This window comes from Cinclus cinclus, chromosome 5, assembly GCF_963662255.1.
Source record: "Cinclus cinclus chromosome 5, bCinCin1.1, whole genome shotgun sequence".
In the NCBI taxonomy this organism is placed as follows: Eukaryota; Metazoa; Chordata; class Aves; order Passeriformes; family Cinclidae; genus Cinclus; species Cinclus cinclus.
Genome location: NC_085050.1, coordinates 17,524,647 through 17,552,569, shown reverse-complemented (window position 1 = coordinate 17,552,569; position 27,923 = coordinate 17,524,647). Strand labels below are relative to the sequence as shown.

General features: G+C 39.7%; 1 protein-coding gene across 3 annotated transcripts in view; it reads left to right on the top strand.

The window, feature by feature from the left end:
- PPARGC1A (PPARG coactivator 1 alpha) overlaps window positions 1–27,923 on the top strand; it is a 360,042-nt gene that overhangs the window by 317,178 nt on the left and 14,941 nt on the right. For all 3 annotated transcript variants that reach the window (XM_062493425.1, XM_062493426.1, XM_062493424.1), the window contains 5 exons: window positions 13,693–13,887; window positions 14,843–14,965; window positions 15,836–16,040; window positions 20,130–20,175; window positions 20,284–20,357. In XM_062493425.1, coding sequence (XP_062349409.1) covers window positions 13,693–13,887; window positions 14,843–14,965; window positions 15,836–16,040; window positions 20,130–20,175; window positions 20,284–20,357 — 643 coding nt within the window. The remainder of the gene's footprint in view (window positions 1–13,692; window positions 13,888–14,842; window positions 14,966–15,835; window positions 16,041–20,129; window positions 20,176–20,283; window positions 20,358–27,923) is intronic.

Below are 27,923 nucleotides of genomic sequence, written 5' to 3'. Positions count from 1 at the left end.
GTGCAAAAGTTGAGGCAACGACAGCAGCAGGGGTGTTACACCGCATGACTGGTTTCTGTGGCGATGTCTTTCAGACTGGCTGTAGCACAAGTGAAATGTATGTACGGGTGGAGAACATTTGTGCTTTGCTTTGGAGTTTCTTTTTTTTTTGATATCTTGTCATGGTTTTCAGTGAAGAGCAGATGAACACGTATCCCGCTTAACAGAACTTAAAGAGAAACTGCTTGTAATCTAAAAAACACATCAAAATCTCAATTTATGTGTTTCAAAGGTGAGGTGGCTTCATTAAAGATTGTAGGGTCTTGCAGTTTTACTCCAAAGAAACACTGCTAGCTCCACAGTTCAGCTGGCAGGGATCCATGTCAGACTGTGGAGCTTTAGTCACATGAACAAGTCTTCTTATGGTACTAAAAATCATTTAGTTTTCTTCTAAAGTCACAGACAAGGAGCTAAAATTGTCTTGCTCCAATATGCATTTTTGAATTTCAGAATTAAATGTAATAAAGGAGATTTTTATTTTTATTTTCTTTTGATGAGACACGCAATGAGAGAGTGAGGATGCTGTGTTAGAGTATCTTTTGATTTGCTATTTGCTATGTGTTAAACATTTGTATTTCAAAGAAGCGTTTGTACCTATACTGAGTGTTTGGCAAATCCAACAGCTCATTAGATGTTAACAATAGCAACACTGCTAAATACAAAGGATTCATAAGCAAAGTACCCCTCAGGCTATATCTCTGAGAGAAAAAGTGGCAAATAGAATCAGAAACTAATTAAATAGTCAGCTAAAGCGAGCATAACTTAAAAAAGCTCTAAAACTACCAAAAATGGAAACATATTACAGTTATCTGCATTCACAGTGCAGAACAAGTTTGGTAGTATTTAAGATAATTCTCTAGTGCCTGCTATTTTTAGTCCAAGGGTAAGCTTCTGTAAGAGCCTTTCAGTGTTGCATCCCTTTAACCTGGCCTAACAAGCTAAGCCAGTAAGCTGTTTGATTTCCGTCTTACAGGAGGCAAAGACATAGCTGAAACAAACCATTTGTGGTGCAAACTCTCAGCCTATCTTGTCTTAAGAGCTTTCTTTGTATGGATTTTTTTTTCCCAAACATCTCACTATTAAGCTTGCTTGTCAGAGACTAAATTGTCAGGTTTTTGCTGTTTGGAAATGGTAGAAGCACAGGAATGAAAGGAAGATTTTATAGACTCAGCCTAATGGAAATAAACATTTCCTCATTGCCAGTGGTGAAACCCAATCAGGGCAGTTTAAGCTATTGCTATTCATGTGTCTGAGAAAAAATGAATGTATTTCATTTTTCTCAGGGAAGGAAGGGCAGACATAAAGGGCCTGATTTCCTTCTCACTTACACTTAATCTGTCCTTGTTTAACTCCATCGGATTTGCCAGGTGATGCTTGGTTTGTGCTGCTCTAATCCAAGGGAAGCCAAGATGGAGCTGGCATTGTGGTCCCTGTGCCACCATGTTTATTTTCTTGTCTCCCTGCTTTCTCTTTCTTTCTCCCCTCCTTTCTCATCCTTACCCCTGGTGGTGTGTGTAATCCTCGTGTATGTTTACAAAACAGGATTCTATTGCTTCCTGAACATGAATAGTCCCACCCACTCCTCTCAGCCATCTTAGCAAGGCTGGGACACTCATCTTGGGGTCTTTCCAATCTATAGCTCCCTTTCTCTCTTTCTTCCCCCTCAATTTGGATGCTAAAAGGTCACAGAAAAATATCTCAATACAAAGGGTGGCTATCTTAGCCAGGAAAACATAGGCTGTGTTGAACCCAGTGGTCTGCAGGGTCCCATCTCTGGCTTAGTATTTAAATGATTTCAATTTTCTTATTATTCTTCGGGTTAGGCACATCCCAGGGGGTTTTGGCTGTGCATCTAGCAGCTACACAGGCTCAAATTATAACTTGTGTTAACTTCAGCAGGGATAACATTTAAACTGAAGGTGCACTTGACATGAACAAATAATGTCAGTGTATTTCCAGCAGGGAATGCAAACACAGTGTGCACCACATTATAGGCAAGGTGAGCCCAAGCCACTTTTAAACTCATTGTCTTGGTCATAGCAATGTAGTGCTCAACTGCAAAACTCACTTGGTAAGGAGGAAGAATTAGCCCTTATTGGCCTGTGGCTGGACTGCAGTTAGTGCTGGGACAGGGTGGTACAGACACATTGTGTAAGAGCTGCTGTTCTCATCTCAAACATCAACATACACAAAGAGCAGAGGACCAGGTCCCTAGCTAGTGTAAATCTGCATAGCTCTGTTAAAACCTGTAGAGAGGCCCTAATTTACTGCAGCTGAACATCTGGATCTAAGTTCTTTCTGTTTTGTTTACCAGCAGGATTAAATAGAAGTACCCCAAATTATTTTTTGTAGGTGCTGTGGCAGCATCTCAAAGCCCAGTGGTAAAACAGGACATGGTTGTAAAAGGGGTTGTGTGAACACAACAAAAAGTCCCTGTCTAAAGGAACTAATGGCCTAATTAATAATGTCATTTAGTGCATTGGTAAGTACATCAGGACTTGACTGTCCGTTCTGTGTCATCTTTTAAGAGGATAAAAAAAATATGCCCGGTTTGATTTTCACCATTTCTGGTGGAAAAGGGACTGGTTGACATGAGTGCCTCACTGAAAAAAAATTGCAGTCTTTTATATCATGCAGATGGAGGGCTCATGATCAGGAACATGCAGACTTTTTTAAAAGACTAGCAGAGAATGAGCAATAAATTCAGTCTTGAGTAAGGAGTAAATAGACGAGAGGCAACTGCAGTGGGAACTGTAGTGTGCACCACAGTATATGCATGCACTACATAACTCTGCCAGACTGATTGAGGGGAAATGGACATGGTAATGTAAACTAGCAAATTAGTTTTGTATTTTATTGTCAGGCCCATTTTATTAATATTATCTGTGAAGGCTAGTGGGTTCCAGGAAACTTAGAAACAAGCCAACAGCAGGCATGCCCTAGAGGAGACTGCAACAGATAGCTCTTCTGTGATGGTTTTTTCAAAAAATGTTTTCTGTTTTAAAATCACCATCTCTACCTTACAATTCTATTTGCATACACAAAATTGGATTAAAAGAACAATAAAGTCTTAGCACTGAATGACAAATCAAGGGGATATATAACAGAGGATATTATCAGACATGTACATAGCCGAGTGTTTCACTGGTGGAAAATTCAGACACATCTCATCCTGAAGAGTATTCTTGGTGGTTGTAGGGGTTTACCAGGTTGCACTGTGTAATAACTGTGGTGATTTTGAGGTGAGGACTTATTTGCTTGCTGGGAGAGGCTTTCGTTTTATTTTTGTGGGACTGTGAAGGCGCTCCGAAGAGCCTGGCAAAATTCACCTGTGATCTGTGCTGTTAAACCCTGTACCTGCTAGGACCTTCCTTACTGTGGGATCTCCACATTCTCATTTGGTGCTTAATTATAAGGGAGTCTTTATTGCTTTTTGCCTGGGACTCTCAGAGTATATGTACCTGAGGTTTATTTTATCTATCTAAACCACCTCTCTGAATGGTATGTGTCAGTCAACGTGTTTGCTAGTACATACAAACATGGAGGACATTGAAGGACATTGCTGTGCCACCTGAAAATAATGTACAGGTACACAGGTAAAATATATAGAGGAAATGAATCTTTAGGCTTGTAAACAAGTTTTTGTGTTGTCTCTGAGTACTAACCAACTCAAACCAGATAGCTGCCATCCAGTCAAATTATAATAAAAAATGATGGGAAGTTCAGATGTATGAATGATGTACTGATCCACTTGTGCTTCAACTGTAAAGAAAACCAGTGCTTTTCTTCCTGTGAGATATGACTTGTGTTTGTCATACCTGTTCAATGGGCATGTGTTAGGCTTGATGAAGCTGAACACGCTGAGAAATTAAAACATCATAAAAACCATTTAATGAAGTTGATACTTTACAAATGCTAATTTCCCAGTCAAATTAAATTCCAATTTTCTAACAGTAAAAGCACCAGATAGAAATGTCTTACTTTGTAGCTCAAAGAAATTTTTGAGTGTGTGTTTCATTTGTGCTAAAACAATCTCCCTGTAAATGAACGAAATTTAAAAATCTGTGTAAACTCTTCTCTGCTTTATTGTGTACAATTTTACCTTTAAATCTGTATTTCTTTAGAGTCATAAATCTCAAGATAGAAGTAGGGGTGATTATAGACATCCTGACATATCCAGTATAATTAAATCTAAAGGAAATGCAACACAAAAATAGAGGATGAACAAAAGCTACAAGATAATGCTTCTTGTTGGCAAAGGAGGAGTCCATACTGCCACTCAAGTGCAGTTTTTAGAGATATTTGTCATGATAAAGAGGACAAACAAGTTTTTACATCAATTGCATGTGTGAAATCATCACTGCAAAATATATGTAGCTTTTTTTTTCCCTGCAGGATATGGTTTGCTGCCCTACAAAGGTATATGAGTGTTGAAAAATCTTATGTCAGTGCATAGAGAGATTAGTGTGGGCATGGACCATAAATCAAGTAAATAAATAAATCTGAGCAAGCAGTGCTTGACTATTTGGACTGAAATACTGCTGACACTGTTGTTGAAAGCTCTGCAACAGAAGAGTCCCAAATGTCTTTCCCTACCTTATGGTGTAGCCTACTTTCCTCTTCTTCCTTCTTTCTACAATGCCCACTCTGTATTAGAGCTTGTCCAGACGGGAGCCCCAGGATCTTTAACTTTCTACCATCCTGTATATTATTTAGGTGCATAATAATAATAATTAAAAATCCATGAGTAGTTGCTCAGGACCTTATTACACGCATGTGCAACTGTGGAAGGGAGGATGGACTAAAGGTGCCATTTGCTGCTCCAAGTGGCAAAGCTTTTGGGTGGTGAGCTCAGAGGCAGACTGCCTAACCTCTCACACCTTGCATCCCCTTCCCCCGCACTTCTGGCAGACAGGAAAGCTCACCTCCACCTCAGCTTCTCTGGTTTCACTCTTGCACAGTGAAGAAAAACTCACAGTCCTCCTTTTTACTGGGGCTCTTCATCAGGCACATTCTTTCCTTTGAACTTTTGCACTTTTCCCTGTTATTGGGTTTACCCACCAGAATCAGAGTTAGTTTTGTGCTTCACTGTGGAGCTCAGCCCAAACCTAGCCCATTGTGGGCTGGACAAGACATGCCAGATCTTCTCCTGCTGCAGTTCCTCACCAATGAAAACCAGGTGGCCTTCATGAGCACTGGACAAGGCAACACAATAGTAAGTCCTCATTATCATGCAGTTCCTCTACAATGTCAAGCCCTGTGGAAGTTAAAAAGCCTCCCTGGTGAGCTAACCAAGTAAAAAACATGGGTAGACCATTTATTTAGTAATCAGCAAATTAGTCTATATAGTCAGCAAATGTTGAGGACCAAACTGATGGTAAGATGATTTGTTTTCAAGTGTTTTCTCAATATTGTGCTCAAGTATAAATTGAATAGAGTGACCTTTTGATACTGAGTCAAATTGACTGCATTTGCAAAGATTCTGTGGTTTCACTTACTATAATTTTTTTATATTTGGTCTACCACTGGTGAAATGAATCTGGCACAATATCTTATCATTGGTCCCCTTAATACAGTCAATAGCACAATAGCTTGCTTGCAGATTGTTTTTTGTTTCATCTTTTCTCCAGAATCAAAGATTACTGTGATAGAGGGGAAAGATGCATTTTACACAAATCAAATTGCAGTGGCTTACAAAATGTGGACGAAAGATGTAAAGCATGGGTTGCTAGCTAGATCCTCAAGTTCAAGAGATGAGTAAGTCAATTAGTATCTCTTCAGTTTATTATAAACTTAATTTACAGGCTGTAATGGAAACTTCTGAACTGCAACAATTTGTTAGAAGTAATAAAAAAAGGGATTTGTGGTAGGAGAATATTCAATGGGCTTTTTTAAACTGACATGTTTAGCTTAGAGCAGAAAGGTTAGATTTTTCATTTGAAAAGGTAGTCCATCTCACAGGAGCTATGGCAGCATTACTTCCAGTGATCCAAGGGCATGAAAAGCCTATTTGCAAGTGGTCTGTGCTGTGGTTTTGAGTTGTGATGCTTTAACACCAAGTACTTGACAGAAGTTTTACAGTGTCAAGAGAGCATGTCACAGAGAGAAAGCAATCTGACTTCAGTTACCAAGACTACTTATAAGAACTTCCTGAGAAATAAGCAACATGTGGATAGTGATGATGATGAAAAAAAAATTATTTTTCTTTTGTTTTGTTTTATTGTTTCTATTTTTATGTGTTATACCCTGAAGAGGTGAAGGGGAAAATGCATGCTGCTGGCAATCCCATCTCCTTCAGCCTGTAGACATTTAGCAGGTCCTTCCAGTGGTGCCATAATGTTCCTGGGAGCAATGCTGGGGGTTTGTGCCCTTCTGGGACCTAGCTCTGGAAATTAGGCATTGCAGTGCCTGTATTGTGTGGAATCACAATATTTATTTGACATCATTTTTGGAGAGAGCATTTTGGGATGGTAGAGCACATTGCTTCAAGTCTGTATCTGGAGAAATCCAGCTGGAATGAAGCTTTTACATAAATATGGGCAAGTGATTGGTCCTACAATTGAGACATATTCGCATCCCATATGAAGGGCAGAGGGGTTGCTGAAATCAGAAGGCAGGCTCTGGATTCAAGTGGTCTTTGCTTGCAGATGCATGTGAGGAGTATGAATATAGCTGTCTCCTTCAAGAAAAGAAAATATCTTGTTTCCTTTCCATACCCTAAAGGCATTTGCACAGGGGTGGTGATAATTAATCCCCATATTTCTACTTCATATAAAGAAATCTGGCTGTAATTTTCTCCTAGTGGGACTCCATTTTGTTTTTAAAGATAATTGATAGCTCTGGACTTAAGCATTTCAATTATGGGAGTGTCTCTTGGGGACCAGACTAACAGACCTTGGAAAAACGTTTTAATGCAAATGCATCATGTGAATTTTTACTGTAAGACAATGCAGAATGCATAAGGATTTGCAAAGCAGTTGAACAGCAGAATAAAAGCTGTTAAAATATACAAGGGCATGGGACTGATTGTGAGCAGGTAAGGTAGAACAAATGTTTCACCACTTGGACCACTTGCTCATCTTTGGCCCTGGGTACAGCCAGCTCTCAGTTGAAGAGAAGGAGGTGCTTGCCTTGAAGAGTGCATGGAAAAGGCAGCAAAATCAACATTGCAGCTCTGTCTGTGCCCTGCCATGACAGGTTGGCTCTTTCTGTACCAGAAGAGGGAAAACTTGGGCTGTAGTTCTTCCTTTTCATTGTCCTTGACTTCAGTTCTCAGTTTTCTCTGTCAGGAGTAGGAATGCCAACCAGCCTGCATCCTAATCCCTTTACACCTCCTACCCTCCCAGTGCTACTTTCCAGCCTGTGGCTCCTTATCCTCTTGTGGCAAAGTTTGGTTTGTGGGTCCAGGGCTGACACACCATCTGCCCCTACTCCTACATGTTTGTTGACAGGAGGTGCTCAGGGCCTGAGTGGTGTTAATGAGCTTTTCAGTGCCTCTGCATCCTTACATGCTAAAAGGGGTGAATCTGTACCCCTCATTTCTTAAGGAAAAGACAATCTTAAGGGCATCCTTACTCCAAAATTTGTCATTAAGGATTTAAGTCTTGTGGGAAATCCCTGATGTGCTCACAAACCAATTTTGTTTGCTTGAAAATAGTGCCATAATGTATTAGTATTTTTAGATCACTCCGATAGTTTCAGCTGGAGGAAAATCTTTCATTTTCTTTGTTAATTGTGCTAAGAATAGATCTTAGGCTGATGAGGAGAAATGAGTCAATATGATTGAAATGGTGATCCCTTGTGAGTTCTGGTGTACACCTGGCTGTTCTGAATTGCTTACCAAGCTAGGTTGCTGGAGTGGTGACACCTTCTACCAGCTGTGGATCTGTCCCAAAGTTTCCTGGACATTTTACAAAGATGTGGCGAGCTGCCACTGCTCCCACCTCCTTGGGGCTGTAGATAATAATGCAGTTTAGACCCAAGTCTTTCAGTGTGAATCACAATGGGCCTGTGCACTATTCAAATTGTCAGTAAAGAAACTTCAGAGCATCAAAATTCATTAGCTTGTTTGATTCCTTGAGAAAGTCAGCAAAAGTTGTGCAAATACTAATCACAATTAAAAGAGAGAGGAGAAGTCACCCAAAGGGAAGATGTTGGAGATAGTATGAGTATTTTGAGATTTTCTAAAAGATGGGCATGACCCTCTTGTGCAATAGATAAGCATACCTGTGCTGATGACAAGAGCTACAGGATAATCCTGAGTCAGGACATCTGCACACTGGCTTCAGGGTTTTCAAGAAGGGATCACAGAAACCCTGATGGATAGGTTGGAAGGGACCACACTAGGTCAGCTGGACCAACCTCCCTGCTGAAGCAGGGCCATCCCAGAGCATGTGGCACAGGGCTGCACCCAGACAATTCTTGAATATCACCAGTGAGGGAGACTCCACAACCTTTCTGGGCAACCTGTTCCAGCACTCTTGTCATTCACAGAATAAAGAAGCTCTTCCTCATGTTCAGATAGAACTTTCTGGGCATCTGTTTTCTGCCCACTGTTGCTTGGCACCACTTATCCTATTGCTTGGCAGCACTGAGCAGAGCCTGGCTCCATCCTCTGACACCTCCCTTCAGATACTGACAGACATTGATGACCTCCCCTCTCAGTTGTCTCTTCTCCAGGCTGAACAGACCCAGCTCTCTCAGCCTGTCCTTGTAACAGAGATGTTCCTGTCCCTCCATCATCTTTGTCACCCTCCTCTGGACCTGCTCCAGGAGCTCCATGTCTCTCTTGTACTGAGGAGCCCAGAACTGGACACAGCACTCCAGATGAGCTTCACCAGGGCTGAGTAGAGGGGCAGGATCAGCAGCCTTGATCTGCTGGCAATGCTGTCCCTAATGCACCCCAGGTACCATTGGCCCTCTTGGCCACAAGGGCACTGCTGGTTCAGGGACACTTGGTGTCCACCAGGTCCTTCTTGGCAGAGCTGCTTTCCAGCAGTTTGGCCCCAAGCCTGTGCTGGTCCTTGGGGTTATTCTTCCCCAGGTGCAGGATCCTGAATTTGCCTTTGTTGAATTCCAGACTGTTCCTTTCTTCCCATCTCTCCAACTTGCCCAGGTCCTTTTGAAGGGCTGCACAGCACTCAGGGGGATCAGCCCAAAGCTTCTCCCAGCTTTGTGTCATCCATGAACTTGCTGAGGAGGTATCTGCACCTTCATCCGAGTCATTGATGAATAAGTTAAATAATACTGGGCCCAGAATTGAACCTTGAGGGACACCACTTGTGACAAGCCTCCAACTAGACCCCATGCCACTGATTACAACCCTCTGGGATCTGCTGTTCAGACAGTTCTCAATCCACCTCATTGTCCACTCATCCAACACACACTTACTGAGTTTGCCTATGAGCATGTTGTAAGAGACAGCATCAAAAGCCTTGCTGAAGTCAAAGTAGACAATATCTACTGCTGTAGAATATCTACTGTTTCATCATAGAAGGCAAGCAGGTTGGTCAAGTGTGACTGACTTATCTTCAGTGAAACCATGCTTGACTACCTCTGATCTCCTTTGTGTCATCCACGTGGATATAGATGGCCTCCAGAATTGCGTGCTCCATTGTCTTTTCAGTGATGGCCAGTAATTCCATTAGTGGGCCAATACTGGGTCCAGTATTGAACCTTGTGGGACACCACTCATGACTCCTTGCCATTTTTGAAGTCTGGGGTGACATTTACTTTCTTGCAGTCCTCAGACATCTCTCCTGATCTCCATGAGCTTTCAAAGATTACCATGAATCAGCCTCTCTATGGTGTCTGTCAGCTCTCTCCAGCATTCATGGATGCATTCTGTCAGGGCCCATGGACTTGTGAATTTCACGTTTTCCTAGGTTTTCTCTAACCCAGTGTGATGGTAATGACTGAGATTTTAAAATGTTGCATGATTTTTTTAAAGGAAAAAAATGCAAGGATAAGTTACAGCATTGCTCCCTGTATGCACCCTAAAGGGATGCCTGTGAATGACGACATAGACAAGCCTTTGGGCTCTGTGGCCTCTGTGGATTAGCAACAAGTAACAGGTATTACAGACATAAAATGCTAACCACAGGGTGAGCCCAGCTCCATCAGTAGTTGGAATAAGCAAAAGAGAAGGAATCATCAGGGGTAGAGAATTTAAATACCTTTGCGTGGGTAAATTATCAACTCATTTCACTGGCCAAAGAGAGAATGTCTCTGGAGACATTTTACTGAAGGCAGAAATGCATTTAGATTGTTACACAATTATTACAGTGTTTTCAGAGAGAGAATTATTTTTAGTGCTGTAGAAATATTAAAGTATTAGAGCAAAGCATGTAAAAGCAGAGAAGAGCCCAGTTAAAAACTTTCCATGGTCTTTGGACTCCTGGATTACTCATGTTTGAGGACTTGTTTATATTCTGGCAGTTTACTCTGTTGGATTCACCCATAAAGAGTGACACAAATGCCAAAATTATTTCCTTTCAGAGCTGATGGCATTCTGGATATGCTGGAAATTCCTGTTGTCCCAAACGCAGAATCACATGCATTCATTGTCCTACTTGTGTTCCTTGCCTCCTTCATCTGGGTGAAAATTTACAGGAATCAAAACATTTCTGGCCCCAATGTCTTTATGCTAACATAACAGTGTGATTTGGAAGTGATACATAACTCCTGCATTAAAAAGGCAAGTTAGCAACATGCCGTTATTATGAATTGTTTGCATAAAAGTGTAATAATTGCATATATTTGCCATGCAGCTTTGAAATTATCCTCTGGTCCTTTTTCTTACACGCTGTAGTTCATTTAGGTAGTCTAAATACCTAGGATCTGGTCCTAAAAGAATAAACAAATCCTTCTTGTAAGATCCTGCTTGAAGTCAGGACATGGTGGAGTCAGTCCAGAGAGCACACAGCGCATCCTCTGGCCTCAGCAGAGGGGGAACGTGCTCAGCTCCTGCTGTTCCACTGAGCCTGTGTGATGAGCAGGTTGGATGCCAGTCTGAAATGTGAACTTCTGCAGTGACAGTGCTGAAACCGTGAAAGAGCCTGCATTTGGCCATGGAGTTGCTTCTCCCCAGTGCTGTCAACACCAAGACTCAGGCTGCAATAGCAAAGGAGAAAGCTGCTGCTTCAGTGATTATTGCTCAGACGTTGATGCATCCAAGCATCTCTCCCTATGCATTTCTCCTCGGTACTGTTTCTGCTGTTTCTAATAATTGTGTTTCTTTATAAACAGTAATTTAAGACAATTAGGAGCAATATCATAGTTAAACCTTTAAAAGGTTATCTAGCAATGTCATTTTCTTGACTAATGTGTTCCTGCTGCCATGTCGTTTGTGAATAGACATGTGTTAGCCAGCTAGTGTGCTTCATCTGTGGTGACTTTGATTTATTTGCTCTGTAAATTGGGACTGAAGCAATAATGGAAAGTGACATTAATTGTTTAACAGAGTCCTCTTTGTCACATCCTTTGCTTTCTCTGGGGTGTTTGAATGTTGAAACTTGTACAAAACTAATTGAAATTGCTGTGATGAGGACCAGTGTCCGCTCAACTTTCTCTTCTTGAATGTCAGTGCACTTGAATGTCTGTTTAAAGCATGAGAGTTGAGCAGCTAACAGCAAATATCAGGTTTTCTTCTGGCATGCTATTATTAAAGAAGTCATTCCCTGTTAGTAATAGCAACAATTCCAGCTTCGTTGTCAGCTTTATAAGCTGAAGGGCTCAGCAGTGTGCCCCACCAGCTGGACTTGCTGAAAAAATTCCTGGTGTAGGGCTGGGGGTCAGGCAGCCAAACCAGCTCATGGACACCCTAAGCTCAAGGGCTGGCTCTCACACCATTCGTCCCACCATCTGTGAGTGACTCGAAAAACTATTAAGAAAATAAACACTGGTACACACTTTCTTGCCCAATAATGCCTTTTCTTACTATTCTAAAAGTGACACCTTAATTTTCCTCTTTTCCTTTCAGAAAGTGGCTGTGAAAAGCTGGATTCAGAGTGTGGTTTTATTCAGCTCTCTTCTGCCATTTCCATCCTCTACACACTGAATTATCACCGCTGTATGCATGTGTCTGCTTAGTGTGGTGGAAAACACCTGATATTGAAATTTGGATAATTTTTCTCAGTGGCCAAGTGCCTTTTGGCCTTTCAAGTAAATGCTTCTCCTTACCATTAGCTTGCCTGTGTATTTATTTGTTTCTTGGAGGTGATGCTGTAAGCACCAGAACAGTTTGTGCTCTGCCTTAGCTTTCTAGCTCAAAGACAGCTTTTATGTTAGAAGCCGTGAGGTGTGATTTGGCAGAGAAGCCTAGCAGGAGCAATTATCTGTGTGGTTTATGATCATCTCTGTTCAGAGTCTGCTAGATAAAAGTATTACTGAAAAAGTAATGCTAAGGGGATACCCAGATTCACTTGATAATTTTTTTTCCCAAAGTTTAACTTGGCAATGTTTTGCTGTTGCCTTTTTTAGCTTCTTTTTTTTTTTTTTCCCTGTTTGTTGTCTTGCTGGTATTATTTGTCTTGCTAGTTCACTTTTATACTTTGAGATTTGAACTTAGCTGAAATTTTTTCACAGTGTGAACCTGGAACATGATGAGCTACTCTGAAGCTGGTGGAAAAACTCTCGATTTGATATCACTTGAATCAGTGAAAGGCTTTTCATTTACTTCAATAGCACTAGGATCAGCCTAGGAGTCCTAGATAATTGATCTGTCAAGATCAATTTCCAATCTTTCTGAAAAATAAATGTAATGATTTTTACACAGTTCTATTTCTCAGTTCTAACTCTCAGCACTCAAAAAAAATCTGTATCTTAATGTACAGGAGGGACTATATTTCATTAAAAAATCAGGAGGCACTTAAATTTACTCAGTTTGACAAAAAGAACTCTTGTTGCTGAAATAAGATATAAATTAACATTTCAGCCACATCTGATTAGAAATTAATCTACTTTTTATAATTGCAGTTGGAATTTGATAAATGCATACAATAGTGCATTGAGCACTCAAATGATATAACTCAAAAGGACAACTTCAAAGGCAACCTGCCTAATACATTTCTTTAAAAGAAATCCAAACAGCCTGTCATTTACCGTATGAGTGCTGCTGGCTGCTCTTATACCAGAATACTCAGGAATGAGAAGCTGTTCGTTTGCAGAAGAGTGGAAGGGAAACCCTTTCTCTCTTACACTGGACCATGCATGTGAATGTGTTTTTCCTATCTTACTGGTGATTCATTTTGGTGTCCTGATTAGCTGTCTGATTCTTGTAGTTTTGTCAGGTCAATTAGCTTGTGTTAAGTGTGGAAGAGCAAAAGAAAGAGACAGCCTGGGCTGACACCATCATTAGGTGTCAGCATCTTAGGCTCATCCTGTAATACAATCCCTGGGTGATTACTTATCATTGTTAACACCTGATTAAAAAAAAAAAATGTGGAAGGAAAGAAAACTAGCAATACACCACGAGGACAAAAAGAATTCTCTTGGACAGAGATGGATCATTTTATTGTTCTTAATTGCGTTGTCTGAGATTCTGTTGCAGGTTACTGTTTCAGGGGAACGCGTCGTCTGTTTGTTCACATACAAAAGTGTAGTTTTGCTCCTTTTCTCACCTGGTTCATCTCTTTGATTTGTCCTCTCCCGCAGAAGATAGATGAAGAAAGCGAGGCAAACTTGCTAGCTGTTCTCACTGAAACCCTGGACAGCATCCCTGTGGATGAGGATGGATTGCCTTCCTTTGATGCACTGACAGATGGAGATGTGACCAACGAAAATGCCGCTAGCCCCTCCCCAATGCCCGACGGCACCCCTCCCACTCAGGAGGCAGAAGAGCCGTCTCTAGTAAGAACCCTTCCTACTGTTTAACAGGAATTGGATGTGCCTCTGGCTACCCGCTGCATGGGTATGATGTAGTCACAGTAAGGTCTGGGCTTTTCATTTCGACTGGAGAGGAAAATCGAGTAAAGAACTGAAAATTAGGTGGGGGAAAGCCCCCCACCAAATAGCCATAGGATGATTAATAGGGCGGTCTATTAAAAAGTTGTTGAAAATGATGTGTTTGAAACTCTTAGGCTAATGGGGCTGACACTTTTGCTTATCATTCCATTCAGATAAGTCAGGGTAATGGTTCTTAACTCATATTTCATTTCTTGGGGCTCTTTTTGTTGTAAAAGTTTAGACATCATTTTTGGTGATCTATGAAGAAAGCCCCAGTGAGTCTGTTGGGATGCAGGGCTGTTTTTGTGTCTTTAACATTGATTTGACCAGTAAGCACTGGCTTAGTGCTAACCAGGGCAATACTGAACCTTGGGTGAGGATGTGGGTGAAACTTTATATGCATTTTGCTCAGTAAATCTAGTTTGTGATGTGATTCTGTTTCTGCTGAAAGCCTCTTACCATTGGCTCCAGTGGGAACAGAGCCACATACCTGAATCTTGACACTGTATCCATTAGTCTGTTAAAGTTAATGTCTCTGTGTAGATCAGAGGCCACTTGTCAAACAGATCACTGAGAATTTCATTTAGAAATCCTAGATCCCTGTCATTTCTGCTTGCCCCACAGTGTACTGCAGCAAAGGGAGCAGAACTGTGCTGCCAAACCAGAAGAAAATGAAATCTGTTTACTCTGAGGAATATCAAGTCTTGCTTTTTGTTTTATTGTACTTTGCTTGCTGAAATTGATATAACTAACTTTAGTTTAAGTAACTATGCAAAAATGTAGGCAAGTAATTTTAATCCATAAAGATGTATAACTTTACTCTTTTCTTTCCACTTCCCTTTCCCTGATGTGTTTGTAGCTTAAGAAGCTCTTGCTGGCTCCAGCCAACACTCAGCTAAATTACAATGAATGCAGTGGTCTCAGCACACAAAACCATGCAAACACTAATCACAGGATCAGAACAAGCCCTGTGGTTGTTAAGGTACAAACTTAATTTTATAATAAGGGAAAAAAAAGAAAGTGTAACGAGGTCTTTTATGCTTTCAGGGATCAAGCAAGCAGTAGACCTGAATGTATTTTATTAATATGTAACTAATTTTAAAAGATGTGAGTTCTGCACTGGGTTCCAGAAAATCATCTGAGCTCTTTTATGCTCTGAATATTTCATTTATGCCCTTTCTCTTGGCAGAGTTCAGTTGTAGTCACACCGTCTGTTACTCTTACCTACTTTTCTGATACAGAGGAGGACAGGGTGTGATAAATTTGCTGATGGTCTGGTGTTGTTTATGAGTGACTCCAGGATGTGGGACTGCCATTTTTCCAGCTGTCTGAAATAAGACAAATGACACTGGATTATTGGTAAAAAGATGTATATTAGACATTGATTGGATGGAATGGGGGGCTCAGACATAATTCTGTTAGCAGGCAGTATTAAACAATGTTTGTCTTGCCATTCAGTGAAACTGAAAACAGGCCATTTAGGGGTACTTAAGAGAGTTGTGAATACTGCGCCCAAGCAATCAGCAGCAAATTAAAGTTTAAACCAGCTTATTTTTTTGTTCACTGTAAAGGCGCTGTAGGGTCTTGTTAGTTACATGTTGCTGAGTAGGAACATTGCAATGTAGGAGAAATGAAATAAAAAGCTGCATAAATGTCATTTAGGAATTTTAAATGTAATTTTCTTTCCTTGTTCTGCAAACAGTTATTCACAGCTCATAGATCTAGTACACTTAGACTGAACACTTCATTGAAAATCTCATCTCTTCAGAAAACCTATAGCCATTCTGATAAGGTTCAGCTCTCTAATTTTAGCTTTATTTTATTTTATTATTTTATTTTACCCTGTTTTAAGACTGAGAATTCATGGAGCAATAAAGCGAAGAGCATTTGTCAACAGCAAAAGCCTCAAAGACGTCCCTGCTCTGAACTTCTCAAATATCTGACTACGAATGATGATCCTCCTCAGACCAAACCAGCAGAGAACAGGAACAGCAGCAAGGAGAAATGCACCTCCAAAAGGAAGCCCCATCTGCAGACTCAGACAAATCATCTGCAGGGTAGGTGTGGGACTGCAGAATACAGCTTTGGTACCAGCTGTAATTCTGGGAAGCTGAAGTACCATGGTTGGGAATACCCTCAAAACTTCTTCTGTTCTTTGGATTAGTATTGGAAATACAGCATCTCTTCTGAGTAAAGAGAATTTTAAAACAGTATAATGAAGTTGGAATTAGTTAGCTAGATTTAGCTTTTAGACATATTTGATTATTTTATTTATTGTCCCAGGCCTCAGAAAAGGATCTCAGGAAAAGTTTAACAAATACCACACGGTAATATACCAAGCTAACTGGAGATACTTATTCACAGAGAACTGTACCACTAAGAAATCATTATACCCCTAAACAAGCTTGGCAGGCCAGTTCATTAGTGAGCTTCTTTCTCTTTTACTGGAGTAAAACTGAAGGCATTGTTAACCTGCCACGTAGCCCTTAAGAGACAATAAACAGTGCTCTCACTGCTACAGAGAAAACAATAAATGTGTCATTCCTGTTAAAGCTGGAATGGTGGTTTGTAATATTATTTTGTAAATAGTTGAAAGTTTAGATGCCATCCTGGTCTTTCTCTCTCGTTTTTGGGTTCTTTATGATCAAAACTAAGCACTTTTGTTGACTTTTAGTATCCCCTGATGTGTAAAAAACTGGTCTGTATTACAAGTAGCTTCTGTGACAGAGATGCAAGAACTTAAAGCCTCCTCTCTCACTTCCTCTCCCTCTCTTCCCCTGCCTGTTTTCCCAAGATAAAGGAAAGCTGTAAAAGCTTACAAACCCAAAGGGAGCTTTTAAAAATTATTGCTACTTTAAAATACATCTATGTATTTATGTTGGCTTGGCATCTGGAAGGCTACGTAGCTATCTCAGACACATCAGTGCAAAACCTGGATGACTCCACTAAAGTCAGTGGAAATTACCTGTCTGCAACAGAGATCAGGATGTGACCCTAAATGTGTTTGGTATTTTCAAAGCAACAGTTGTAAACTGTATGCTCTTTCTTCCTTTCTCCTCCCTCTTTCTTGCATTTCAGCCTCCATCAAATCTGTTTTCTCATTCTGCACTGGGAAGTATAAGCAAACTTTATAAAAATAATCTTCCCTTCCTGTCACTTAATATTGTTCTTGCAGCTGTACATTCTGACATCCTAAAATATGGGGTTTTCTCCATTATGGTCTCAAATTATCTGAACAATATTTCTCATAAGAGGGAAATCCAACGGCCCCTAAAACTTCCTTATGCCAACTGCCTCTCCTTCTGGATGGCTTCAGCAGTCTGCTTTCACAGCAGAATCCAGACTGAGCACTACATGTGAAACCTGGGTCTGTTACTGCAATGGTACTGAAAAACAGCTGCCAGCAATTACAGGGGGCTTTATTAGCACTGCTGCATGTTAAGGTGGTAGGTGGTAAGGTGTGTCATGTATAACATGCTATGTGCGCATGTATGCTATACCAATACATAGATGTATGTGCACACAAACGTACATACAGATTATAAAGTCTTTCTATTCAGATCAGAGCCGGTTGTTTGTTTGTTTTTGTGTTGTTTTTTTTTATTTTTTTTTTCCCTGGCTGAGCAATTGTGTAGATTTAGTTCAAAGAGTCACGGCACTTTCAGGTTGTGAAAACAGCATGGAGGAGAGGTTATGAAAGTCCAAAGGGACATAAAGCTAACAACCATGCTTAACAGATGACTGTGATTTTAGTGGTCTTGCAGGTGAATTTGCAGGCAGAGAGAAATAACCTTCTTCTGTAATTTTCCTGCACTTTAATTTACAGGCTTGTGAAATGTTGTTTCTCAGCAAATTTGCCTTATACACCAATATAACTTCAATATCGATGGATTTGAGTATAATACAAATACATGAATCTAATGCTTTCAGCTTGGACAGTCAATTCATGCAGAATCAACCTTGCAAATTTAACTGATATTTGCAGACCTGCAGTCATTGGTTCACACATTTAATCAAAAGTACAAGAAAATTGGCTCCTTTTGTTTTTAAAAAACTACCACAGTCTGAGATTTTTTCTTTCAAAGTTAGGGAAAGCTCACAAAGGATAAGTCGAATGTTATTTTCCTTTAGGGTTACTGTTGCAAACATATTGCAAACCCACGGGAATGTCCACAAACGCATTCATGCCAATGATCATCTGTGGTTTTGCACTGAAATTTGCCCATGAGGAAACGTAGTTCTTTTGAACCTGAATGCTTCCAATTTACAGGGACAAGTAACTTGATGTGAACTCTTTTAATAAGAAAAAACCCAAACCCAGACCTTGAAACTCTAATAAACAGGCACCATGGAAAATGACAGTGTCTTGGCTAAATATTTACACTATCAGTAGCTGTATGTGAGTACGAATCCTTTGCAGAAAGTGTTTGGTCAACTCTTGCCTAGCAATGAGAAAACCAATGGGTGTTTTGGTCCACAAACTTCTCAGTGGGAGAGCTCAGTGATATCTGCCTAAAATTAATACACGGGAGTGTGAGATAATGCCTTGGTTCTGTGCCCATCTCTGGCAGATTCGCGCTGTGCCTCACTGCTTCAGAATTTAATATGTGTATATTCTGATCTGGGACTATTCTGTGGGACTAATAAGAGCTAGAAAGAGACTTTTTAGAGATGTAAACAGCTCTTACACATTCAACTTTCTTAGCCTAAATTGGTTAAGAGTGTGCAAACTTTTATTAAAAAAAAAAAAAGAAAGGAAGTCTTTGTATAAAACTTTATTCCAGAGCCTTGCTGCAAGATCTGTTTTTTTTAAGCCAGCATTACCTCTTGGTAGCCACAGGCAAACTTCAGTATTCTTAGATGTATATAAATTATAAACAAAGATGTGTCAGGTTACATTCAGTTTTACTGCACCTGGTGAAATGCACAAATCAATGGCCATGCTGGACCAGACAAATAACTCATTGGGGTGAGCCCCCTCGTGCCAGGAGTGATTTCTGAGGAAGATGAACCTGAGATGAGCACCTGAGCTTCCATTTCTAACTTTCATATGGGGTGGAGAAGAAACAATATGCAGCTCTTGAGAATTGAGTTAATTTTTAAAAAGTTGTATTACTTCAGGAATGCTCTAGAGCATATAAAAGTAATCAATTTGCATATAAAATCCCTTAATGTTGATGGGAGCTCCAAGCCTGTAATGAATATGAAATATGCAGTAGTGACACTCTGGACAAAAGATCTGCAGTGCAGGAGTGTTCAAGGGGAACATTTTGTCTTAAGTAATTAATCTGCAGAAGAGATCCCCTGCTGCTGTTCTTGCTACAATGCTCTCTGTGTTTAAAACATCAATCTAACTTCTGAAAAGTAACATTTCCAAGTACTATAATTTTTAATTTTAAAGGAATCTTAGTTTTATTACAATATCCTGGTTCTTGGCTTGTTCTGAGAAAATACAATTTTGCATGAGTAAAAGCTGCAAAGACTTACATTTTTATAGCCAGAGCTTTGTTTTTTGCGTATGTCAGGACTGTAGTGCTGAGAGCTTCAACCCCGTTTTTAACCATCTGTGACTATGTCCGTGGTTTGTCACAGTTTGCAGGATAATTTGCAAAAATTTGGACAGTAACTGGTTGGATTCTGGCCTCATAGAAACAACCTATTCTCAGTGCTATATATAAAATTGTATCTTGTAGAAGTAAAATTAACTGAATATTCATAACGTTCTGTTACTTTGTAGTTATTCTGCCGCTCCTGTTTCCAAATAAAATGTGAACTGTAGTCTAAATTGACACTGGAAGAAATAACATTTTCACAGTGTATCCACAGAGTTCTTCATTGATTTTTAATATGTACCACTCTTCTTCTGAAAGGTTCTTGTCATTTGGGTTGTGTACTGTATTTCAGAGGTACAGTAGTTGACGTAAATAATTGTTGAAATTTAGGTGTCTGTTCGGTAGTAGTAAATAAGGAATCAGGATGAATCTCTTTATTTATCTATCTGAGATACGCTGGAATGGCAATTGAACTATTAGAGCTTGGCCCTGACTGACTACTACAGGATTCCAATGCCAAAGTATAAAGAAATGTTTACAGTATACTTTACAGAGTGTTTAAATATTGCATAATTGTTTTCTTTTTTCCTTTAGCCAAACCAACAAATTTATCACTTCCATTGACACCCGAGTCACCAAAGTAAGTACTAAAAAGTGCAAACATTTATAAAAGGGAGGGGGGTTCAGTAGATTTTGGCTACAGCAACTCCATTTCAGCTTGTTTTTATAAATGTGCCCTGTCTTCCAGTGATCCCAAGGGTTCCCCATTTGAGAACAAGACTATTGAACAAACCTTAAGTGTGGAACTCTCTGGAACTGCAGGTAAGAAATGCAAAATGATGACTCTTCCTTTAAGCATGGATTGTGTGTGTTTGCTTTAATATACCACAGGTATGCCGAGATCTCACAGAAGTCTCCAGTAGATTCACTTCAGTGCAGTTTAGCATTACTTTTTATCCAGCTACCTGAGAAGAAACGTGTTTGAAAATATGGCTCCAAACCTACACAGGCGAGCATAATTTCTGAGAAAATATGAATGAAACCATTTATCTGTTATATTTCTCCATTTCCCCATGGATTTGTGTACTGCTGAGCACCATCTTTCAAAGACAAATCCCACAGCACAGTGTAATAGATGTTACAGTTGTAAAAGTTATGTCATTCAGTCTGTCTCCAGGTCGGTCTAGTACATGACTGCATGTTTCACTGCTTCGTCAATTCTAGATTAATATGTCACAAATAACAACTTTCTCCTCTACCATTGAACAACTGGTCCATAGCTTAGAGGTAATTTTTAAAAGTGGTTTTCATTTTGTATTCCTGCTTTTTCTTTATGTTCCATTTACACACTTCACACAACCTCCCTTTATCTTCCTCCTTTCAGATCCCTGGATTTGTACAATTTGAAGATTTGTAGGATTTTTTTATCATGTAGTGGTTTAGTTCATGTATCACCCATTTAATAATTAATTTAATTCATCTGCTCTTCTTCCTGCTGAAGTCAGTTCCTTCAGACCCAGATCTGTTTTATGGCTTTCCTCTGAACTCTGTTTTGCCTCTATTTTCTTGAAGTATCCAGAGGCAAGCACAGAAGAACACATTGAGCTCCACCTGAGCTATTGCCAAGACCATTTTCTTTCTCAGTTGTGTTATATCGAAACATAAGAGATGTACTTGGCATGTGTTTCTCTTAGGGTAGCAGTAGATTGTAAAATATGTGATCTCCAGCACCGGGGGGAGGGCTGTATTGCAAAATAATGTCTTCAGTTACCACAAATTAGCTTGATGCTCCTGAATTCAGTGGCAGCAGGCCCGAGCTGGGTTTGGGTAGGTACACTGGGCTTTCATCTTCCTACAGCCATCATTTTACTTTTTCAAAAACTTTTTCATTACTTCAGCCTTTAAAACATGAACACTTTCCCCTGCTGTCTCCTGCAAGCCTGCAATCTTAATAATTCCTCTCATGGCAAAAGGAAGCATTCTTCCTATTCATCTTCATTTTGCAAGACCAACATAAACATGGCAAAATTCACTGTATGCAGGAGGATAATCCTGTTCAGTGCCAATAAGTGAAGTGAAGTGAAGCATGGAGAAGCCTCTTCCATCACTACTGGACAGAAGTCTGCTCAAGGGTGCCCATTTGTAAGTGCATGGATAAATCAGTGCGTAGTGCTGCCAACAGAAAGGGGCAGATGAGGTGACTACAGCAGAGTGGTACAAGCAGCCGTTGAAATCACTGAAGGAAGCAGTGTTTTCTCCCAGCCAAAAAGTCAGCAGCCTGCTTTTCCCATCAGCTGACTAGACAGAAACTGGGAGTCAGTCTGACCCCTGGATAGTCCTCTAGTATTGCGTCCATAGTGGCAACAGGAATGGTCTTGGTATTACCAGATTCATTCCGCTCCATCAGCTGTGCACAGAGCAGGAAACAAAACAGCTCTGTAGGTGCTTGGACAACATCACCAGGAAAACTGGTGCATTAAAAAACAACAGAAGCTGGGAGTCAGCACAAGTGGGCGCATATGTAAACAGGAATGCTGTACTATGATTCTATGATTTCTTTTCCCCTCTGGAAGTAATTAGAAGTTAGCTAGGAAATAAACTGATGATATTCTGGAAGAATAAGAATTGGAGTGTTGTGTGGTCAGGGCGCTGGGCAGTGTTGGCAAGCAGTGTACATAGTGGTGGCTCTTGGACTTCTTTTTGTACTTGCTCTGGTCATCACAATGCCTGGTGAGGAGGTTTCAGGAGATCATGTGGTAGCTGTATGAACTTCTGCCTGTATATACATTGTTTTTATTTTTATATTCATGTATGTATGTAAATCTATAAAAAGATGCATGTCTTACTTTTTAAGTCATTTGTACTGCAGTGGTGTTGTGTCCTGAGTCTGCTTGTGCTGGAGGCAAAGTATGTAATAGAAACAGCCTGGAGTACTGAAGAAGTTACAGCATATATGTGTGTGTAAATCATAGCAGAATTGGGACCCACTTCATTTTAAAAAACAACCAAAAGTAAAATAAGGAAAAAAACAATGGCAGTAGTGATTAATAATACCTTGAAGTTCTTTAGTGAGACCTTGGCAACTCCAAATCATATCCAGATAACCACATTGCTCATTGTCCTTATATAGGGCAGCTTGCACTGTACAAACACTACTTATTATAATTTAAATAGGAGTTACCTTGATCTCACTACCAAATTGAAAAGACCATTAACAGTGCTGCTTGCACTATCGAAGCACAAAGTATTTTAATAGAAATAGCAACTCCCTTGATCTCTCTGCTGAAAACAACATTGCTTCCCTCACTGATGAATTAACTATAAACCAGAAAAATAAATAAATAAAAACATTTCCCACATGAGCCATCAATCTTCGTCAGACACACATTTTGGATTCATGTATCTAAAGTCAAACTGGAACTGTTCTCTTGCCAGTGCTATATCTTGCTTTACAACAGATTTGTTAGTAGTCATGAGTGTAACTTCATCCTCCCTAAAACTGTCAAAACATCGATTTGTCAACTTACAAGGAACAAATATTCTTTGAAGTGTTTTCATGCCACACATAAGAGTTCTTTCAATACACTTTAAGTAAGTGTCCAAAGTCTATTGCTGTCTAAAGTCATATCTCTTGAAGCTGATTATTCTAGTGTTATTCTAAGGAAGCTGGACCAGAACATCATGATATGGAGGGAGTCCTAGGTGATAATAATGTAGTGAATGAAATTCCTGTGTCACATGGGTCTTCTGAGAAAGAGGCTCACAAGAGGTCCATCTCTCTTTGTTTCCACAGCCAGCTGCATTGCCAGTGCCTTGCTAAGAGGCCGTGGGCTTAAACCTCTCCAGTGTCTTCCAGAAATCTGGGATGGTTCTGTCTCACCTCTTTCCTCTTTGTTACCAGTCAGAAGGGGGAGGGACGGATGAGACTGTGCAAGCACAGGGACTAGGAGGAGGACTCACTTTCTGGAGGTGGCAGTGTTCCTTTTGGCAATCAGGGCTCCTCAGTGGTTGTTTTAGACTTTTGATTGTCTTAGACAAACTTTTGAATGACAGATGTTAGATAGCATGGCTTCTAATTCATCTCTCTCTGTGTCTTCTTGTACCTTCACACCTAAATACTCAAAGGCACCATTTAAGTACATGAAGTCAGTTTACATGCTTAAGGCTCAATCAGTAACTACAAGACTATTTCCACCCTCTTAGTGAAAAGTCTTTCATTTGATACAGATCCCCACAATTTATTGTAGTGTAAAACTCCTCACTGATCTTGGGGGAAAATTTGATTTTTCTGAAAAGATGACAGAAAAAGCTGTATTGTCTGCCATCAGAAAAGCTGATGTACACAATCAGTTTGAAGAGTGATTTGGAATATGTGACCATGGTTGAGGGTGCTGCTACCCTGCTATTTGCCCACCTCTAGGTTTGTGTTACCTCTTACTTGTCAGAACAAATACTTAAAATCTGTCATTTAAGAGCTTCTTTGACCTCAGAATGATTTCTGATAAAATGAGATGGTAGATGGAGACAGTTGTCCAGAGGGAATAAAATCTACTGAATTATTTGATGTTTTCAGGCATCTGTGTTTATTCTCTCCAGCACTGACAAAAGGATTAAGCTGAATATTCAACAAGCATGAAGTTTTTTATTATATGATGACAATTTAAATTTATGATATTTTCCTAGCTTCTACAATGTATTGCCATACAAACACTCTTCTACTGAATTGAACTGTTATCTTGTGGTCAGTGTTTAAAGTGTTCTTAAATAACGCTTCTCTTGACAATCCATTTTCAAACTCAAAAGGTAAGAAAGAATTAATTTTCAATGCCTGTCAAAAGCCCAGTGCACATGTAGGAAGGTTCCAGGGCTGCATTCCCCAAAACACACTAATTATCAGCCCCCTCAAAACACAGCAGTCATCATCAAACATTTGAATGCTGAGTTACTGCAGAGATTTAGAAATACCTGTGTCTACATAAAACAGCATTGAAAATCAGTCCGAAGAAGTCCAGATGTCACTTTTAATGCAAAGGCACCCCCCTAATTTCTGCTTATCAGCCTAGCTGAGCTAAATGAGTTACACCATGCAGTTTTTTTAAAGTGGAGTTTTGGAATGTATTGAAAGTAGTTTCACCCTTCCAGAGTCTTTCTGGAAAGAAGTTGCTTGACCAAGGTGGCAGAGTTGGCACATATGCAAACACCTTTTGTTGCACAGATGTAGGGAGGATGGTGCTGCTTTGGCAGCAGTGCTGGCAGTTTGATGTATGCTGTTTTTTAGCACAAGATCCCTGAGTGAGTTCGTAGTATATAGACAGAGCAAGGCAAAGTGCAAATGTACCATTTACCAAAGCTATTCAATTAAGGAAAAGTCCCTACAAAGAAAATGGTTTTATAGCATGTCATGAAAAAATACTTGCCTTTTACTTTAAAAAGAAAAAAGACTGTTTAAGGGGGATGATTGTAGAGTATGTACCACTTCTAACAGATTTGCTGTGCAGAAGTACATAAGTGTGAGTGATGTAGAGGTACTTGTTTATTATAGAGCACATTTCAATGCAGTAATCATAAATATTGCTAAGGTTGTGCTCTGTTGAAATATGACCTACATACTCTTGATTGTTTGTGTTACGTGATTTGTCTGACACCCATTACATTCTGGGTAATGGCAGCCATTTGTTGCTGTGCACAGCAGGCTCTTTTGACAAAAGAAAATAGGCAGCAATAAAAAAGCTATAGTCTGAATTACATTCTGCACAGTGCTGCAGTGCTGAGAGTTTGTGCAAGTGTGTTAACAATGCTCTGAACTGCCTCTTGTCAGCCTTCAGCCTGTAATGGCCATCTGTCCTTCCATAAATCTGTCAAAACTTGCTAAGTTCAAGTGAGTGTACAGAATATACCTTGTACTGTCAACGCCTAAATGTACACATTGGGGAGAAGTTAGTGTGTGTGAAATAATCCAATGGTTATATAATATTGTAATGCCATTCATGTGGGATCATGGCCCTCGGTTAAGATTACCAGGGATTAGATTGAAGATGAACAAGTGTGAGCAACTGGTTTTCTCAAGTTTCACAGTTTGGATTGGTCGTGGGACACTCTGGAGGTGGACTCTGTAGTGGTGACATGAATTCAAATCTTCACTCCCTCCTCCATCCCCCAGGATGGGTTTGTTCAGAAGTTAAATGAACATTTTCCATCTTTTATCTGTTTCTACTTGCCTGTGCACTTCCTGCTCCTGCTAAAAACCAGGAAAAAAGCCAGAATGCCACGAGGAAGCCCTTTGTTAGGCAGTCCCAGCCCTGTTCTGCCAGCAAGGGAAGTGCCAGGAAGTTTAGCTCAGTCTGTACTTTTGTGAGGGGTTGTTGTGGTACTTTCTTTCCCCCCATTTCTGAAGATTGTTTGGCTCCTTGTCAGGTTTCTGGAGATGCTGTACTGTATCTTTTACTTGCTTCCTTCCAGGACAAGCTTTAGAGAAGTGGAATTTGAAACAAGATTTTATTTTGAATATTGGATTATCTGTGGGGTTTCTTTGCCTGAAATTCTGAAATATACATGTTCATTTTGTGAATGTGAACTTTTTTTTTTTGCTTCATTCTTTCTTTAAAACTACATCCAAAAACCCAGTAACTAACCCCAGAATTTCTCATGGGCTGTATAATTTCACAAGTGAAAGTGTCATTTCTAATTTTTTTTTCTAGGAAGTTGTTTACTGAAGTATTTGTTCAATCTGAGCCTGAAGTTTTAACCTTGAAAGTATTACTGCAGATTTTTGAATTGGACTGTTCTCTTCATTTTAGCAAAAATTCAATTGGTATTCAAAAATATTTGTCAGTGAGGAGGTGTGTAAGGTATGAAATAGTTAGGGCTGTCTCAAGTGAATTTTTGGGAAGAAGAAAGAAAAAAGTGAGGACTTAGAGGAAATAATTTAACAGTGATGACTGCACAAAATGTTTTTAGTATTAAATTCAGATTTGGGATAACTGGAGTTTTGAGTGCCATAACCTTTACCTCAGTTTCCTTGAATTTTGTGACATTAGGCAAATTCTTTGTATAGCCATGGATAGCTTATGACCATTTTTTCCAAACAGTCAGACAAAATCGGAAGTGTCTCTCATATCAAGTATTCATGCCTTGGTACTTCTATTTTCTTATTTTCTGAAAGAAATTCATTGCAGATAAAGCAATGGGACTCCCAGTCTCCATTTATGCTCCTTAGGGAGCACTGTCCATTCATGGATGCTTTTTCTTCTTTACAGCAAAACACTATAAAACATGCTCCATTTGCATTGATCCGCTGAGCTGTGTTGCATGTTTAAAAATACAAACCAGAGCTCTATAGCCATGTTTGAAACACACATTTCCTGTAACTCTCTCTGCCCTGTCTTTTCATTCCTGCTAAGGAACTAATAGAAAGCTCATTGCTTGGGCTAGAAGTATTCTTTGACAGCATGAGCCTCTGGATTGCTGAAGGATGGTCTAGATTATCTTGGAGAACTGGCTATTCTCCATCTATTTTGTTAATTTTTAAGCATATATTGCTAAATTATATTAACGTCAATTGGACAAAAGCAGATTTTTCGAACTAACATACTAAGCTAACTACTTCCTGAAGAGAAATGATTTCCTGTACAGTGTCTGCTGTTTGCTTTACTCTGCCCTGATGTCTGGCATTATCCTTCTATAAAATCTGAAGAAATTCCATGATTTCTATAGAAAATATTGTAAGTTATATTCTACCTTTATAAAAATAACAGGAAGATACTGCTTCAGTTCCCAGGCTTTACTAGAATGTGCTGTAGTTCTTCCTGCAGTTTTGTCTCATCACAGTGATATAATCTACTACAGTTACATAAACAGTCCTGTTAGTTAGCAGTATATTTAGTTATTGAATACTAACCTAATTACTAATACTAACCTAATTACTAAGACTTACCTGTTTCATTTTGACTCCCTGCTGCATGATTCTCACCAAGATTTAGTTCTAAATGCAATGGTTCATTACAATTGTGGTTGTTTTTCATTTGGGTTTCAGTTGCAGAACCACATATCAGGCAAAATGTATTAATTATTCTTAAGGAGTATATTAGACATACATTCTCAATGGTTTTCTAAGATAATGAACTCTGGAAACAAAGAGTCATTGCCACTGAGTTAGGGTGGCTGTATTTCATTGCATTTAAGTTCTGTGTTCTTTGGTGCCGCTCATTTATTTCTCTTGGCCTTGCTTTTATCTAGGTTCTTCTTTGCTAGGTTCTTTATGTTTTTGATGGTGCCAGACTTTTGACTCTTCATTTTTACATCAAAATCTATTTTATATTCAACAAAAACGTCTTTGGGGTTTTATCTCTTGATCTTTTCTATCAAAAATCTACAGAGAGAGGGGCGGCT